The sequence below is a fragment of the Salmo salar genome, chromosome ssa25 (assembly GCF_905237065.1).
Source record: "Salmo salar chromosome ssa25, Ssal_v3.1, whole genome shotgun sequence".
Taxonomy (NCBI): Eukaryota; Metazoa; Chordata; class Actinopteri; order Salmoniformes; family Salmonidae; genus Salmo; species Salmo salar.
The window spans coordinates 37,382,049-37,398,533 of record NC_059466.1 but is presented as its reverse complement, the minus strand read 5'-3'; the positions used below and the strand labels follow the sequence as shown (position 1 = coordinate 37,398,533).

Below are 16,485 nucleotides of genomic sequence, written 5' to 3'. Positions count from 1 at the left end.
TTGAGCACTTCCTATTGCTTCCACTAGATGTCCCCAGTCTTTACAAAGTGATTTGAGCCTTCTACTGTGAAAACTGAATGAATGAGACGCAGTGGAACGTGGTCACACGGAGAGGGCATCACCATTATGACGCCGGCGCCCCTGGCTACCATCCCCTTTCGAAACGTTTTGAAACACAATGCAATCGTCCCCCTTGAATCTTATTGGAGCTCTGGTTGAAAAAGGCCCTAAAGATTTATGTTATACAACGTTTGACATGTTTGAACGAACCTAAATAAATAAAAAAAATTGAATTTTTTCGAAAGTGGAGTCCCGCGCACGACGGAACTTTTGGTGCAGCCTTCAGAACGCGCTAACAAGAACAAGCTATTGGAACATAAAGGATTAACTTTTTCAAACGAAAATACATTTGTTGTGGACCTGGGATTCCTAGAAGTGCTTTCTGATGAAGATAATCAAAGGTAAGGGATTATTGACAATAGTATACAAGACTAGATTTGATATGCGATTGTTCCAAGATGGCGCTGACCTGTAACGGTAGCCTATTTTTCTGAGTATCGCATCCCCTTTTATCGCAAAGTGTGATTACCCAGTAAAGTTATTTTTAAATCTGGCATTACAGGTGCTTTCAAGAGATATTCATCTATAAATCTTAGAATGACAATATTACATTTTAAAAATGTTTTCGAATAGTAATTTAGTAAATTGTAGCGCTGTTTCACCGGATGCATTTGAGGGAAAATAGTTAGTCAACGTTACGCGCCCATGTAAAATGCAGTTTTTATATATAAATATGAACTTTATCGAACAAAAGAATGCATGTATTGTGTAACATGATGTCCTAGGGGTGTCATCTGATGGAGATTGTCAAAGGTTAGTGCTGCATTTAGCTGTTTTTTGGTTATTTGTGATGCATGTGGTTGGTCGGAAAATGGCTATGTGGCTACTTTTACGATATACTACTCTTAACATAATCTAATGTTTTGCTTTTGCTGTAAAGCCTTTTTGAAATCGGACAACGTGGTTCGATTCAGGAGAGGTGTATCTATAAAACGATATAACATAGTCCTATTTTGAAAAAAAAATATATATTAAATTTCGTTATGCTAATGGCCGTCCCGTATGCCCGACCAGGGGTTAAGAGTGTGCTCCTAATCTCAGCTCGTTACCTGTATAAAAGACACCTGGGAGCCAGAAATCTTTCTGATTGATAGGGGGTCAAATAGTTATTTCCCTCATTAAAATGCAAATCAATTTATAACATTTTTGACATGTGTTTTTCAGCATATTTTTGTTGTTATTCTGTCTCTCACTGTTCAAATAAACCTACCATTAAAATTATAGACTGATCCTTTCTTTATCAGTGGGCAAACGTACAAAATCAGCACGGGATCAAATACTTTTTTCCCACACTGTATATACATGGACTAGCACATTGCTTCCTCTTGTGGGGCAGGATACATGTTGGTGAAATTTTGAAACAATTGTTTTAAACATGATTGGTTGAAATCACCCACGACAATAGAGATTGCTTTTGGGTTAGCGAATTCATGCTGGCTAATGATCTTGAACATTTCGCTGAGTGTCGCCCTGGTGTTTGCTTGTGGTGGTATGTACACAGTTGTGATAATAACACATGAATTCCCTCGGCATATAGTGGGGTTGGATTTTAGCATCAGATACTCCCGTTCGGTTTACAGGAGCTCAAGATGTTTTCAACTTCGGTACACTGGGAATTGTTGATGAGAAAACATGTGCCTCCATCACCAAAAAGTTTGGATGTCAAATATTTGCATGGAAAGAGAAGCCAGCCATACAGCGCGGCTGAAACTTGATATAATAATAACACAATTAACTTGCAGCTTTATTGACCTCCGTCAAGCAAACACTCACAGTGCCAATCCCAATAACCTCCAGTCTGAATAGATGCCAGGGGATTGTTTTCTAAATGATACTTGATGGATTGCTGCAGAAATGATGATTAATAAGGAAGATTATGAAGCTATTCTCTGTCTTGGTGTTGTACTGGGGGCAGGGGGTCCTGTGTTGCCATGGTATTATCATCCTCATTTGCATATGTCACTAAGGATGTTATTGCACGAGCTGTGAGAAGCTGAAATGCCAATAGAAGGGCTATTGTGTGTTCTTTCATATTTGAAGGTTTGGTAAGAAATAGAAACACCATGCTTTGAGGATATGGCAATATTGGACATAGAGAGAATGAGGAAAATAATAGATTAAAAATTGAGAAACCATACGGACATTATAGAATATAGTTTTGAAAGAGTAGCCAATTGGTACACCAGTCCCGTTCATTTCAACACCATCAGCATTTATTTACTTCCTGTTTATTTCCTGACCTGTGGGTGTGTCATTAAATGCCACGTGGAGAACAATCTCTCACCTGAAAGGAGCAGTACACATCAGCCCCCTCTCACCCGAGAGTCTCACTGTGTGTACGTATAACCTGACACAGGTGTTCTGATTCAGGTGTCACCTTGGCATTGTTCGTGTCACTCAGAGCACAGCTGAGATGAAGGCTCTTTGGTCTTTAGCGATATCACTTCCTCATTTAATGACGGCCAGCGATGTATTCTAATCAGAAAAGGGAGCAAAATATCACTGGCACTCTGATCATGTTTTTGAAAGGTCTTTGCTCACCTCTCTAAATTGTATTGTCAACAAGCAACCCTAAATACACCTGAACACTCACACACAAACATACTAGAGGTTGACCGATTAATCGGAATGGCCGATTTCAGGTTTTCATAACAATCGGCATTTTTGGACACCGATTATGGCCGATTACATTGCACTCCACGAGGAGATTGCGTGGCAGGCTGACTACCTGTTATGCAAGTGCAGCAAGGAGCCAAGGTTAGTTGCTAACTAGCATTAAACTTATCTTATAAAAAACAATCAATCTTATCATAATCACTAGTTAACAACACATGGTTGATGATATTACTAGTTTATCTAGCTTGTCCTGTGTTGCATATAATCGATGCGGTGCCTGTTAATTTATCATTGAATCACAGCCTACTTCGCCAAACGGGTGATGATTTAACAAACGCATTCGCGAAAAAAGCACTGTCGTTGCACCAATGTGTACCTAACCATAAACATCAATGCCTTTCTTAAAATCAATACAAGTATATATTTTTAAACCTGCATATTTAGTTAATATTGCCTGCTAACATGAATTTCTTTTAACTAGGGAAATTGTGCAGCAGTTTGGGCTACCTGGCTCGTTGCGAACTGTGTGAAGACCATTTCTTCCTAACAAAGACCGTAATTAATTTGCCAGAATTGTACATAATTATGACATAATATTGAAGGTTGTGCAATGTAACAGCAATATTTAGTCTCAGGGATGCCACCCGTTAGATAAAATATGAAACGTATTTCACTGAAAGAATAAACGTTTTGTTTTTGAAATGATAGTTTCCGGATTTGACCATATTAATGACCTAAGGCTCATATTTCTGTGTGTTATTATGTTATAATTAAGTCTATGATTTGATAGAGCAGTCTGACTGAGCAGTGGTAGGCACCAGCACGCTCGTAAGCGTTCATTCAAACAGCACTTTCGTGCGTTTTCCAGCAGCCCTTCGCAATGCTTCAAGCATTGCGCTGTTTATGACTTCAAGCCTATCAACTCCCAAGATTAGGCTGGTGTAACCGATGTGAAATGGCTAGCTAGTTAGCGGGGTGCGCGCTAATAGCGTTTCAAACGTCACTCGCTCTGAGACTTGGAGTAGTTGTTCCCCTTGCTCTACATGGGTAACACTGCTTCGAGGGTGGCTGTTGTCAATGTGTTCCTGGTTCGAGCCCAGGTAGGAGCGAGGAGAGGGACGGAAGATATACTGTTACAAGGCTCATATTTCTGTGTGTTATTATATTATAATTAAGTCTATGATTTGATATTTGATAGAGCAGTCTGACTGAGCGGTGGTAGGCAGCAGCAGGCTTGTAAGCATTCATTCAGACAGCACTTTCCTGCATTTGCCAGCAGCTCTTTGCTGAGCGTCAAGCGCTGCGCTGTTTATGACTTCAAGCCTATCAACTGCCGAGATTAGGCTGGCAAAACTATAGTGCCTATAAGAACATCCAATAGTCAAAGGTATATGAAATACAAATGGTATAGAGAGAAATAGTCCTATAATTCCTATAATAACTACAACCTAAAACTTCTTACCTGGGAATATTGAAGACTCGTGTTAAAAGGAACCACCAGCTTTCATATGTTCTCATGTTCTGAGCAAGGAACTTAAACGTTAGCTTTTTTACATGGAAAATATTGCACTTTTACTTTCTTCTCCAACACTTTGTTTTTGCATTATTTAAACCAAATTGAACATGTTCCATTATTTATTTGAGACTAAATAGATTTTATTGATGTATTATATTAAGTTAAAATAAAAGTGTTCATTCAGTATTGTTGTAATTGTCATTATTACAAATATATATATAAAAATCGGCCGATTAATTTTTTGGTCCTCCAATAACCGGCATCGAAAAATCATAAATCGGTCTACCTCTAAAACATACACACACACACACACACACACACACACACACACACACACACACACACACACACACACACACACACACACACACACACACACACACACACACACACACACACACACACACACACACACACACACACACACACACACTGTATGATAATGTGAATGGCTGGAAAACCCATGGAAGATGGAACCTTTATTAAAATACATTTATTCTATACTCATTTCCTTCTATAATATCTAATACCTTACTACATAGTGAATGTAGCCTCAAAGTAAATCAACCCAGTTTGCAGTGAATAGATTGCAGTCAAAAGGCTGTAAGACCTGAAGTGTTGACCAATGAGTTCCAGCCCTGATTGCTGCGCTGACCTGTCCCATGTGCTTAAACATTTGATGAGGCTGACAGGAACTGCACACAAATGCATACAGGCAAAACGCACATGCACACATGTAAGCATGCAAACACACACACACAGGTCAGGTACTGCAATCCATTGGAATAGCAGAATGATCGAATAGCAGAGTACCACTGAGTCCCCCAAGACAAAAGAACATAAACTACAACACACGATGAATGAAACAACAATAAAGATCCCTGCCAAGTCTTTAAAATGCAGCTCGGCTACTTGCGGGTTAAGCCCAACCAGATGCTCATGAATGCAGCTTGGCTACTTGCGGGTTAAGCCCAACCAGATGCTCATGAATGCAGCTCGGCTACTTGCGGGTTAAGCCCAACCAGATGCTCATGAATGCAGCTCGGCTACTTGCGGGTTAAGCCCAACCAGATGCTCATGAATGCAGCTCGGCTACTTGCGGGTTAAGCCCAACCAGATGCTCATGAATGCAGCTCGGCTACTTGCGGGTTAAGCCCAACCAGATGCTCATGAATGCAAGGTGCAAGCTCAAGGTCACTTCCAGTTTGTTTGTTCTTCCTCAGACACAGCTGTCCAATCAAAGATGTCATTGCTGACCCCTGACCTCTCCAAAGCTAGTAGGCCTGAAGTGACCAGGGCGTAATGTGGTAAGCCAGAGTAATTGCCTGACCACATAACAGTGAACAGTTTGGAACCGTAGAATTTAAAATTAGCATTCTTATGGGACTATTTCATATGAAATATCAAACGAGAGAGCTAAGAGGTATGTATCAGATGCTCAACATGCTTTTCTCACACCTACTGTAATGGTCTGGCCCTAAACCACACAAAAACAACACTAGACACTATGGAACACAAAGCTTTTACTATCTAATCCTGGAATATACAAGGTCTGAGTTCATCTGCCTTTGGCCTAAAGAGCAGGAACCCAGACTTCAAAGAAATTGAAAATACAGACATTGTCATCCTACAAGAAACATGGTATAAAGGAGACGGACCCACTGGTTGCCCTCTATGTTCCAGAGAGCTGGTAGTCCCATTCACATTTTACATTTTAGTCATTTAGCAGACGCTCTTATCCAGAGCGACTTACAGTAGTGAATTTCATTTTCATTTCATGCATTTAAAAAAAAAAATGTTGTACTGGCCCCCCGTGGGAATCGAACCCACAACCCTGGCGTTGCACACACCATGCTCTACCAACTGAGCCACAGGGAAGGTTCACCAAACTACCAGGTGTGAAACAGGGAAGAGACTCAGGGGGTTATGCTAATTTGGTATAGAGCAGACCTAACCCACTCTATTAAATTAGTCAAAACAGGAACATTTTACATCTGGCTAGAAATTAATAAGGAAATTATCTCAACAGAGAAAAATGTCCTCATGTGTGCAACCTATATTCCCCCAATAGAATACCCATACTTTAACGATGACAGCTTCTCCATCCTAGAGGAGGAATCAACCATTTCCAAGCCCAGGGACATGTACTAGTCTGTGGCAACCTAAATGCCAGAACTGGACAAGAACCTGACACCCTCAGCAAACAGGGGGACAAGCACCTACCTGGAAGTGATAGCATTCCCTCCCCCATATGCCCCCCTAGACACAACTACGACAACATAAAAGGTTCACAACTTCTGCAACTCTGTCGGACGCTGGGTATGTACATAGTCAATGTTAGGCTTAGAGGGGACTCCTATGGTAGGTACACATATAGCTCATCTCTTGGCAGAAGTACTGTAGACTACCTTATCACTGACCTCAACCCAGACTATCTTAGTCTGGGTTGAGTGTTCACAGTCAGTCCACCGACACCCCTATCAGATCACAGCAAAATCACACTCAACTTGAACAGAGCTTTGCTTAATCATGAGGCATCAAAGACAAAGGAGCTGAATAATAAGAAATGCTATAGATGGAAGGAAAATAGTGTGGAAATCTACCAAAAAAGAAATACATTTGTAAACTTGGCAGTAGAAAACCTAAACAGTATATTTGACCGCTCAAAAAAATTCAAACAGAAAACCAAAGAAAATTTTGAACAATGACAAATGGTTCGATGAAGAGTGCAAAAACCTAAGAAAGAAATTGAGAAACCTGTCCAACCAAAAACATAGACCCAGAAAACCTGAGTCTACATCTTCACTATGGTGAATCACTAAAACAATACAGAAATACACTACGGAAAAAGAAGGAACAGCACATCAGAAATCAGCTCAATGTAATTCAAGAATCCATAGAATCTAACCACTTCTGGGAAAATTGGAACACACTAAACAAACAACAACACGAAAAGATGTTATCTATCCAAAACAGAGATGTATGGGTAAACCACTTCTCCAGTATTTTTGGGTCTATAACAAAGAACAAACAGCAAAAACATATACATGATCAAATTCAAATCTTAGAATCTACTATTAAAGACTACCAGAACCCACTGGATTCTCCAATTACATTAGACCTGGGCCCTGACCAAAATAATGGTGCTCCAAAAAAGGTCCAGTAACCTGGACCACGAATGCAAATTCCAACTAGACACCGTTGCCCTAGAGCACACAAAAAACTATACATACCTCGGCCTAAACATCAGTGCCACAGGTAACTTCCACAAAGCTGTGAGCGATATGAGAGACAAGGCAAGAAGGGCCTTCTATGCCATCAAAGGGAACATAAAATTTGACATAACAATTAGGATCTGGCTAAAAATACTTGAATCAGTTATAGAACCCATTGTCCTTCATGGTTGTGAGTGGGTTGCACATTTTGGGGAATATTCAGAGGTGGAAACTTTCCGTGGGAATTAACGGGAATATATGCAAATTATTATAAATACCATTTAAATGTAGATGTTTTTTGCATTGGATATATTTACCATATCATATTGAGACAGAAACATACACATTTTACCTTATCATAAGTACACATAATTGCAAATGATTAAATCCTTCCAAAAGAAATTAAAAAACGAATTGAGCTTTAATTAAATGAGTTGACTCTTCACATGGGATGGTTTCACTGAACAACAAAAGGGAATATTGAATGATCCCTAACGATCCATCGCATCTCCCAAAAACGTTTTCAACATGGATCTAAAATAAAATGATAAAATGATAGTCAAAGATGTGGTCATCTTCCTCTCAGGCTTCCATGTCTTCTCCCTGGACCTCCTCAATGTCCACCTCTTGAACATCAGACTCTGAGGCCTCATCTTCACTGTCACTTTCTAACCTTGAGGATGAGGATGGCTCGTTGTAAAGCTCTAAAAGCCTCAAATTTGCCCGGATGGCCACCAAATTTTAACCATTGTATTGGTCAGCCTGTTGCGTGCTTCTGTGTGTGTGTTCCGAAACAAGGACCAGTTGCGCTCTGAGGTGGCTGATGTTGGTGGTATTTGGAGGATGATGGAGGCAACAGGGGAAAGAGCCTCAGATCAACAAAGTCCCTTCCACCAGGTGGCCAAGGTGGTGAGACACGGTAGTGATGACACCATAGGCCTTGTTGATCTCTGCTCTTGCCAGCATACTTGGGGTCCAACATGTACGATGCTGCATGTATGGGCTTCAGGCAGAAGTCTTCACACTTTTTGATGCATTTCAGAACTGCAGTTTCCTCTGCTTGGAGCAAGCAGAGTCTGAACATCAGACAATATGACATTGTCTTCCTCAATCTGGCTATGGCTACTGATATAGGTTTCAGGAGGTTCAGGCTGCTTACCACTCTCTCTCAAAATACATAATCCAGAAGGATCCTCTTGATGGGGCTGTCCATATCAGCAGACTGTGATATGGTCGTTTCTTGGAGAGATTCCTTCCCCACCAGGAGACTGTCAAACATGATGACAACACCACCCCAACAGGTGTTGCTGGGCAGCTTCAATGTGGTGCTATTATTCTTCTCACTTTGCTTGGTGAGGTAGATTGCTGCTTTAACTTGATGACCCTTCACATACTTAACCATTTCCTTGGTTTTCTTGTAGTGTATCCATTGTTTTCAGTGCCATGGTGTCCTTGAGGAGCAGATTCAATTAATGAGCAGCACAGCCAAAGGGTGTGATGTGAGGGTAGGACTCCTCCACTTTAGACCAAGCAGCCTTCATGTTCACAGCATTGTCTGTCACCAGTGCAAATACATTCTGTAGTCCAAGGTCATTGATGACTGGCGTCAGCTCATCTGCAATGTAGAGACCGTTGTGTCTGTTGTCCCTTGTGTCTGTGCTCTTGCAGAATACTGGTTGAGGGGTGGAGATGATTTAGTTAATTATTCCTTGCCCACGAATATTCGACCACCCATCAGAGATTATTGCAATACAGTCTGCTTTCTCTATGATTGGCTTGACCTTCACTTGAACTGTGTTGAACTCTGCATCCAGCAAATGAGTAGATAAATCATGTCTGGTTGGAGGGGTGTATGCTGTGTGAAGAACATTCAGAAATCTCTTCCAATACACATTGCCTGTGAGCATCAGAGGTGAACCAGTTGCATACACAGCTCGAGCAAGACATTCATAATCATTTCTTTGACTACGTTCCTCCATTGACTGAAAAAACTTCTGATTCCAGGAGGACCATGAGCTGTTGCTGTTGATAAGGTGTCCGATTCATCATTTTCACCTTGAATAGAAGTAGAGGGACTTTTGTCAGAGGTTGCTTGTTGTGAGCGCTGAGGGAACTTTATGCACTTGGCCAGAGGATTCTGCATCTTTGTTGCATTATTCACATATGATTTGGCACAGTATTTGCAAATGTACACAGCTTTTCCTTCTGCATTAGCTTCAGTAAATTGTAGATAGTGCCTGTGCCATTTTCCTGTAAAGATTAGAAAAAATCTGTAAAAAATTGATATAATACAATCCCATGTACAGATAAATAGTTCATCATTTCGATTCAACAACTCCTTTGTAAGATACATGTTTTAAAATGAAACATGTATAGAAACAGGTGAATTAACCCTCCTCAGGCTCAAGTAAGCTAAAACCCACATGGTAGCAAAAACTAACTAGCAGAAATGTAGAAGTTAGAAATGATTTAAACATACTTTGCTGTAGGCTACCATTTACTAGTTAACAAAACATCATGCATGTCATATAAAATAATCACCCCACCCAGTATTGTAATCAAAACGTACCAGAATGCATGTAGTCCTTTGCTCAGACAGTGTAGTAGTGTGGGCTCAATAGCATCTCATTAGTGTACAAGATCTTGAGAATCAGCTGTACATGTGATGGAAGAATGCACTGAGCATGCAGAGGGTTGGAATTCCATTGAATTGGGGATAGTTTAACCAAAATATGCCACAAGACCTAGAACTGCCTTATGTGTATCCCACAAAAAGGGTTCATTGTTATGAGCTAACGTTTTTGATGAATTTAAGCAAATGCGCACATTGCCCACAATATGAGGTGGAACCTGAGATGCACTTCCTAGCCTCCTGCCAAATGTATGACCATATTAGAGACACATATTTCCCTCAGATTACACAGACCCACAAAGAATTTTAAAACAAATCCAATTTTGATCAACTCCCATATCTATTGGGTGAAATACCACCGTGTGCAATCACAGCAGCAAGATTTGTGACCTGTTGCCACAAGAAAAGGGCAACCAGTGAAGAACAAACACCATTGTAAATACAACCCATATTTATTTATTTTCTCTTTTGTACTTTAACTATTTGCACATCATTACAACACCGTATATATATATACACATAATATGACATTTGGAACTTTTGTAAGTGTAATGTTTACTGTAAAATTTGTATAGTTTTTTTTCACAAAGTGTTTATTATCTATTTCACTTGCTTTGGCAATGTAAACATATGTTTCACATGTCAATAAAGCCATTCGAATTGAGTGAGAGAAAGAGTGAGTGTGAACGAGTGTCACTTGACTGAGTACGAGTGTCTCAATGCTACAGTCAGGAGAACAAGCAGAGAAACAAACAAACAAACAAACAAGAGACAAGAGTAAACACTAATCTCCCTCATTAAAAACCTAGTGTATGGTGCTACACACATGGAAATGCTACTGAAATTGATTTTGTTGCGATTCTCATTCCATTTGTGAGGAGGGGATTATCACTTTGTGTGTAGAGGCTCAGTGAAAGGAAGAAAATAGTATGGGAGGGAGGGTGAGGGACAAAAATGGAGTTGGAAGGTCAGAGAGAAAATCAGAATAGGGAGTGTTATAAGTTCTGGGAGAGAAAAACAAGAGAGAGAGAGACATTTGTGGGCACACAGTAATTAGCACTGAACGATTTCAGTGCTAATTAGACTTCTCTCTCTCGCTCCTTCCCCTCTGTTGTTCTCTCTTAGTGCTCAGTGGAGAAATGGCCAGCATCAGAGGACGATATTCCAAAAATAACACGTCTCCTTGTGATCATTAAAAAGGGAAAGTGAGGAACAGCTGCATCCAACAAAATCAACACATTAACACAGACGCACCGCAGTCTGCAATCACACACAGGTCCACAGACACAGCTGCTAAAGCGCCTAGTCTTAAAGACTTTCATTCTCTATCTCTCCCTCACAAAAACAAGCTTTCAGGAGAAAGTCTGGTGATCTTTTTGATTCCCAGTTTCTTATTGATTTTCTCTGTATCAGGAGAGTCATCTGCTCATGTTTTGGCAAGAGTCTGTTTCTATCTCTTCTCATATGAGTTAACATATGTTTTCTTCAAAAGAAATCATATCAGCTGTTGTGCCTAACAATAGGAATGGCTGATGAACTTTGCAAGAAAAGTAGATTTCCCTATTGTTCCCAGTGGCAGAGAGCAGGATTGTTCCTTTTCACACACACACACATAGTAACTAGAAGCTGTAGATTTATTGTACCTCACTAGCACACAGCCAACACTCCCAGAGAGGAGCAGAGCTGAGGCAGACGTCTGTCTCTTTCTAGGGATGATAGACCAGTTAATTACATGTGGAGCTGCCATTTACGGCCCATTGTCTCATCTGAATGTTGGCTGCACTCAGCGCAATGTGTTCACTTTGTCCTTCCTTTCTTTCACTTACCTATTTTCTTCATCTCTGCTTTCTGGGAGTACCACAGCACAGCCATCCTGACTCTGTATAATTTCCTCAGTAATCAGCCTGTTCTCTCTACTTGGTGGCGAAGCTTTAATCAAACGTCTCGCAGCCTCTCCCAGCCAGAAAATGTGTTTTTCCGACAGAAACACACAATTACTCCCGGAAGACTTGTCTCTCCCTCCCTCCCTCCCTCCCTCCCTCCCTCCACACCTCTCTTCCACAGCTGCAGAAAGGAGGGCACCAATCCAATCACATCCTCCTTTTTCTTCTTGTCTTTCCCCCCTTTCTTTCTTTCTCTCTGTGTGTAAAACTAATGAGAAGGCCCATCTCTGTGATGATGACAGAACAGAGTGTGTAATGTAAACTGCAGAGAAAGACACCCCAGGGAACAGGCCGCTGCAGCCCAACGCCCTGAGGAGGCATTACCTCTGATGATGATGACTAATGCATGTGTAGTGGTATTGTACTCTTCTGTAATTGCCTCTGTCATCTCCCAAAGGTCAGAAAGTGGAGCTGTATTATGCAAAGACTCCCCTTTGCCTCTTGACGCATAATTAAATTGGAGTTTGAGATATAGTTCCACTGCATGTGAAACAAAAGCCACTATCTCTACTTAGCTTATGAAGTAGGCCTATAGGAGGCCACCCTGGGACAATGTGTTCTGATTAGGACAACCACCTTTTCAACTGGGCATTTTGCTCAAAACCTCCACCTAGAGAGTAAAAAATTCACCCAGACATAGATTATACATTGATTGTACAAAACATTCTGGATTAAATACAGAATAGAATAGGTTTAGCAATATGGCCTATTTTAGAATCAGAGTGTGAAATAGTTATACACTTGCCTCCAACATGTAGGCTCAGCTTTCCCAAATAGTCCCATTACAAGTCAGAATGATGAACAAACTTAATTTCAATTTACTTTACCTGTTGTCCATCAATTTTGTCCCTGTCGGAGGTAATCTGATACAGACTATACACAGGGAAGTGATATGAACATGACCTTCAGTATGCTGGCCTGCATATCAGTTTGTATTTGCGTTTTATTGTCAATATTGATACAATTCGCATGTGACAAACACTTGCAAGATATGGCCGAGCCTAACCGAATCACAAACCAAATGACAAACACTTTCAGGTGATTGCAAGGAAATGTGCTACGGTCAACTTAGTTCGGTTACATTAGGTTATTGTTTACATATTGTGCATCACGTAACAGTGCAGCAAAAAGTCGAGTAAACAACACTTTCCTGTGGATACCCCTTCTCCACCTTCTACCGCCAAAAGGACCAATAGCATGCGGCCAACAACCAGTAAAGTAAGTGTAAATATCATGTTATTCAAATTCTGGCTTGTAGAGACTATTGCATCTTTTTAGGTCAACTTCGGTTTGACTGAAAATCCATGGAGTAACCATGGTAGCAGTCTGATGTTTAGGCAAGCCTAGATAGGGTGTGTCGTTTTAAGAGTTTGAAACGCACTCTATCTCCTCAGCCCTCAAATTAAGTAGACACTTCTGATGACGTATCATGACGTATCATGACGTCTGATGAGTTTACACTTGCAGGGCGAGGGGCGAGGGAGGAAGGAATGAATTTTAAATGGACCACCCTTGCCAGGAAATTCATCACTTGTTCATCCCACGATGATTGTGTTTTCAGCCACCGGTAGAGCTACATTTTTACATTTACATTTTAGTCATTTAGCAGACGCTCTTATCCAGAGCGACTTACAGTAGTGAATGCATACATTACATACATTTTTATTTTATTTTTTTCTGTGCTGGCCCCCCGTGGGAATCGAACCCACAACCCTGGCGTTGCAAACACCATGCTCTACCAACTGAGCTACAGGGAAGGCCATATGAGCTACAGTGCAATTGTGATTGCATGCCTACTTATATTAACTACATAATTATTAATATACGCCTACTCTATCATAGCTAGCAAATGAATTAGCTAACTAACATTAGCCTGCCTAGCTACTTCTGAAGAAGGAACATTTTTTATTCTACAATTTCCAAAAACGAACCAAACAAAAACATTATTACTTTTATGAGACGTGTTTGTGCATTAGTAGCACAATTTAACTTATTTACATTCGTTTTTACTTACACTTTTATGTTGACTCCATATTGACAGTTGAGGTTTTAGGTTTTGGAGGACTTTTCTTAGCGGATGTACAATCATCGTGAATTTAAATATGGGGCATTTCAGGCCTGAAGCAAACAGAATTGTACACTCGCAAACTCCATTAAAAGGGAGGGCTGAGGGGTTTACGTTGTAAACTTCCCTTGCTTGGCTAAACGTTTGGACCGACGACAAATATGGCCGCGAGGATTCCCCCAAGGGCATAGGGCTGTCTACTTCGAATTTGAAACGCTGCCAATAAAGTCTGAATAGAATAGGACTCAAGATGCAGATTCCCCATAAAAGACAATCAGAAATACATTCTCTCTCAATAACATAGCTTACGTTACATTTTAAAACATTTTAATTTATACATAAACTTGTCATGACATGTGCCGTGCGTTAATTATGCACATTTATCTTGAATCTGTAGATTTTAATGTTAAAATACAAATATTTGAGCTACGTTATATACCGCAATGTCACACACCGTATCTCAGCGGTTTAGCAATTCTTTATTGTAGCCCTTCTTGAAACATTTACACAATAACAGATGCCACTTTGGTGACTGTTTCTTTTGCAGGGGCTTTGTCAGTGTAGACTTAACCTAACGTAGTAAGTGTAGAGTTGATGGCTTGTCCATAATGTACCAGTAACACTTCCGTTGAAACTGTTCACAAATGTCATGCGATTGTGAACAACCAGAAGCCACAGCGCAGCGGTAGTTTTGGATTTGAAGATGGGGGACGATTTAGGTGATGACTGGTGGGAACAAAAGGGCAATTCGGGTAAGTTATAATATTTCTAACAGCTGGAAGTATGTGTGCCTTTGGCAGAGCAAGATACCGTCTCATAGCTGTCATTGCACTGGGTGTTTTTTAAATATCTGTAGGACAGCTAACATAGATAGCTAGTAGCTAGCTAACGAGACTCCCATGCTTGGCTATTCTGTCCATGTTTAGCTGAAGGCCTTCAAAGCAATTGCTCAACTGTCCTCTTCCGAGCACGTTTCGTGTATTTTAATATTATGCCTGCGCTGTGTTCGTTCATAAAGTTGAGCTAGTTAGCCAATGCAACATGCGTGTATGTTCTGTTTTACACGTGTGTCTAGCCGATGGAGTTCATACCGAGGTGGATTGTGGTAGTTGATGTTCGACGCGTTTTTAGACCTGTACCACCGCTCTCGATAGTTTTCTATTTCCAAAACTAAAATATGTTACGAACAGAGTGGACTAAGTTTTGTAGACTCTGCCCTTTGCAAAAGTAAAAATAAATGCGTTTGAGTACAAGGGCGAATTGTTATTACACACGCGCAGTTCAAAGAAGGCGTTCCCTAACAGAAATATCTAAATAATGGTAGAACTTGCCAATATATATTTTTTTATAACCAAGCACGACCTAGCGAGATCCTATTGGCGGTTCTAGCATCGTCAGCATATTTTCCTTATGGAACGCCTACTCTTTGTGTGTGTGTTTGTGTGTGTTTGTGTGTGTGTGTGTGTGTGTAATAACTCAGTTCGCCTTTGCACTCCTAAACAATGCAAACGTTTTATTTTTTTTATCGCCAAGGTTAAAGTTTACAAACATTAGTACACTCTGTTCATAACAGATTCTAGTTTTGGAAACAGAACTGTGTTGAGATCAAATGTTTCACGATGAGAACATTTGGGGAATGTCGGCCAAAATCCATCTCGTTCAATCTTCTCCCACTGCCCGCCAGTGGGTTTGTGGAAACACTAAGCGGATGCTTCACATTTAAAAATCCAGTGAAATATCTGTTTCGTTGTTCTATCTGTGCCAATGTCCTGCTTGGCTCTGCCCACCACCTTACTTGCTCTGCGGACTATGATTAATTTGCTCCCATCGGAAACGACAGGCTGTGGTCTATCTTGGGTTAGTTATAAAATATGTTAGATAGTGTGTATATATATAGATAGGTATGTTAGATAGTTAGCTAACGTTAGTTGGCTACTCAAACTTGCCAGTCAGTATATTAACTATCTGCTATCTAACTAACTACTCAATGTTTATTGACTTGATTATTCACATCATTCTTAGCTAAGTGGTGTAGTCGTTGTGCGTTTCAATGGACATTGTTAATTTGGCTATCTGCTCCGATTTCAGAGCACTCTCGCGCAGAACAACTGATGAATTTACAAACGCTCAACACCCGTTGAATATGGCCGGTGTCAGTAAACATGTGCAAAAAAAAGTGTAATTAAATTGTTGCCAGCAGCACAGTTACAGTCACCAACGCTCTGGATACCATGAAAACAGCCTAACCAGCTCTGCTAGGGCGTGTAAAATGGTCAGAGTGAGGTGTTCTCTCATTTGTGTCTGGAAGTAGCTAGCCAACGTTAGCCAGTTAGCTTGTGTGCTTGACTGCCGTTGAACGCTTGGATCAACCCTACTCC

At 40.6% G+C, this 16,485-nt stretch overlaps 1 protein-coding gene across 2 annotated transcripts in view; it reads left to right on the top strand.

Annotated features, from left to right (window-relative positions):
- Positions 1-14,550: 14,550 nt before the first annotated feature.
- cmss1 (cms1 ribosomal small subunit homolog) overlaps positions 14,551-16,485 on the top strand; it is an 83,850-nt gene continuing 81,915 nt past the window's right edge. The window contains exon 1 of one of the 2 annotated variants that reach the window (XM_014174250.2): positions 14,551-14,859. In XM_014174250.2, coding sequence (XP_014029725.1) covers positions 14,811-14,859 — 49 coding nt within the window. In that variant the 5' untranslated portion in view covers positions 14,551-14,810. The remainder of the gene's footprint in view (positions 14,860-16,485) is intronic. The other variant, XM_014174251.2, reaches the window with a different exon arrangement.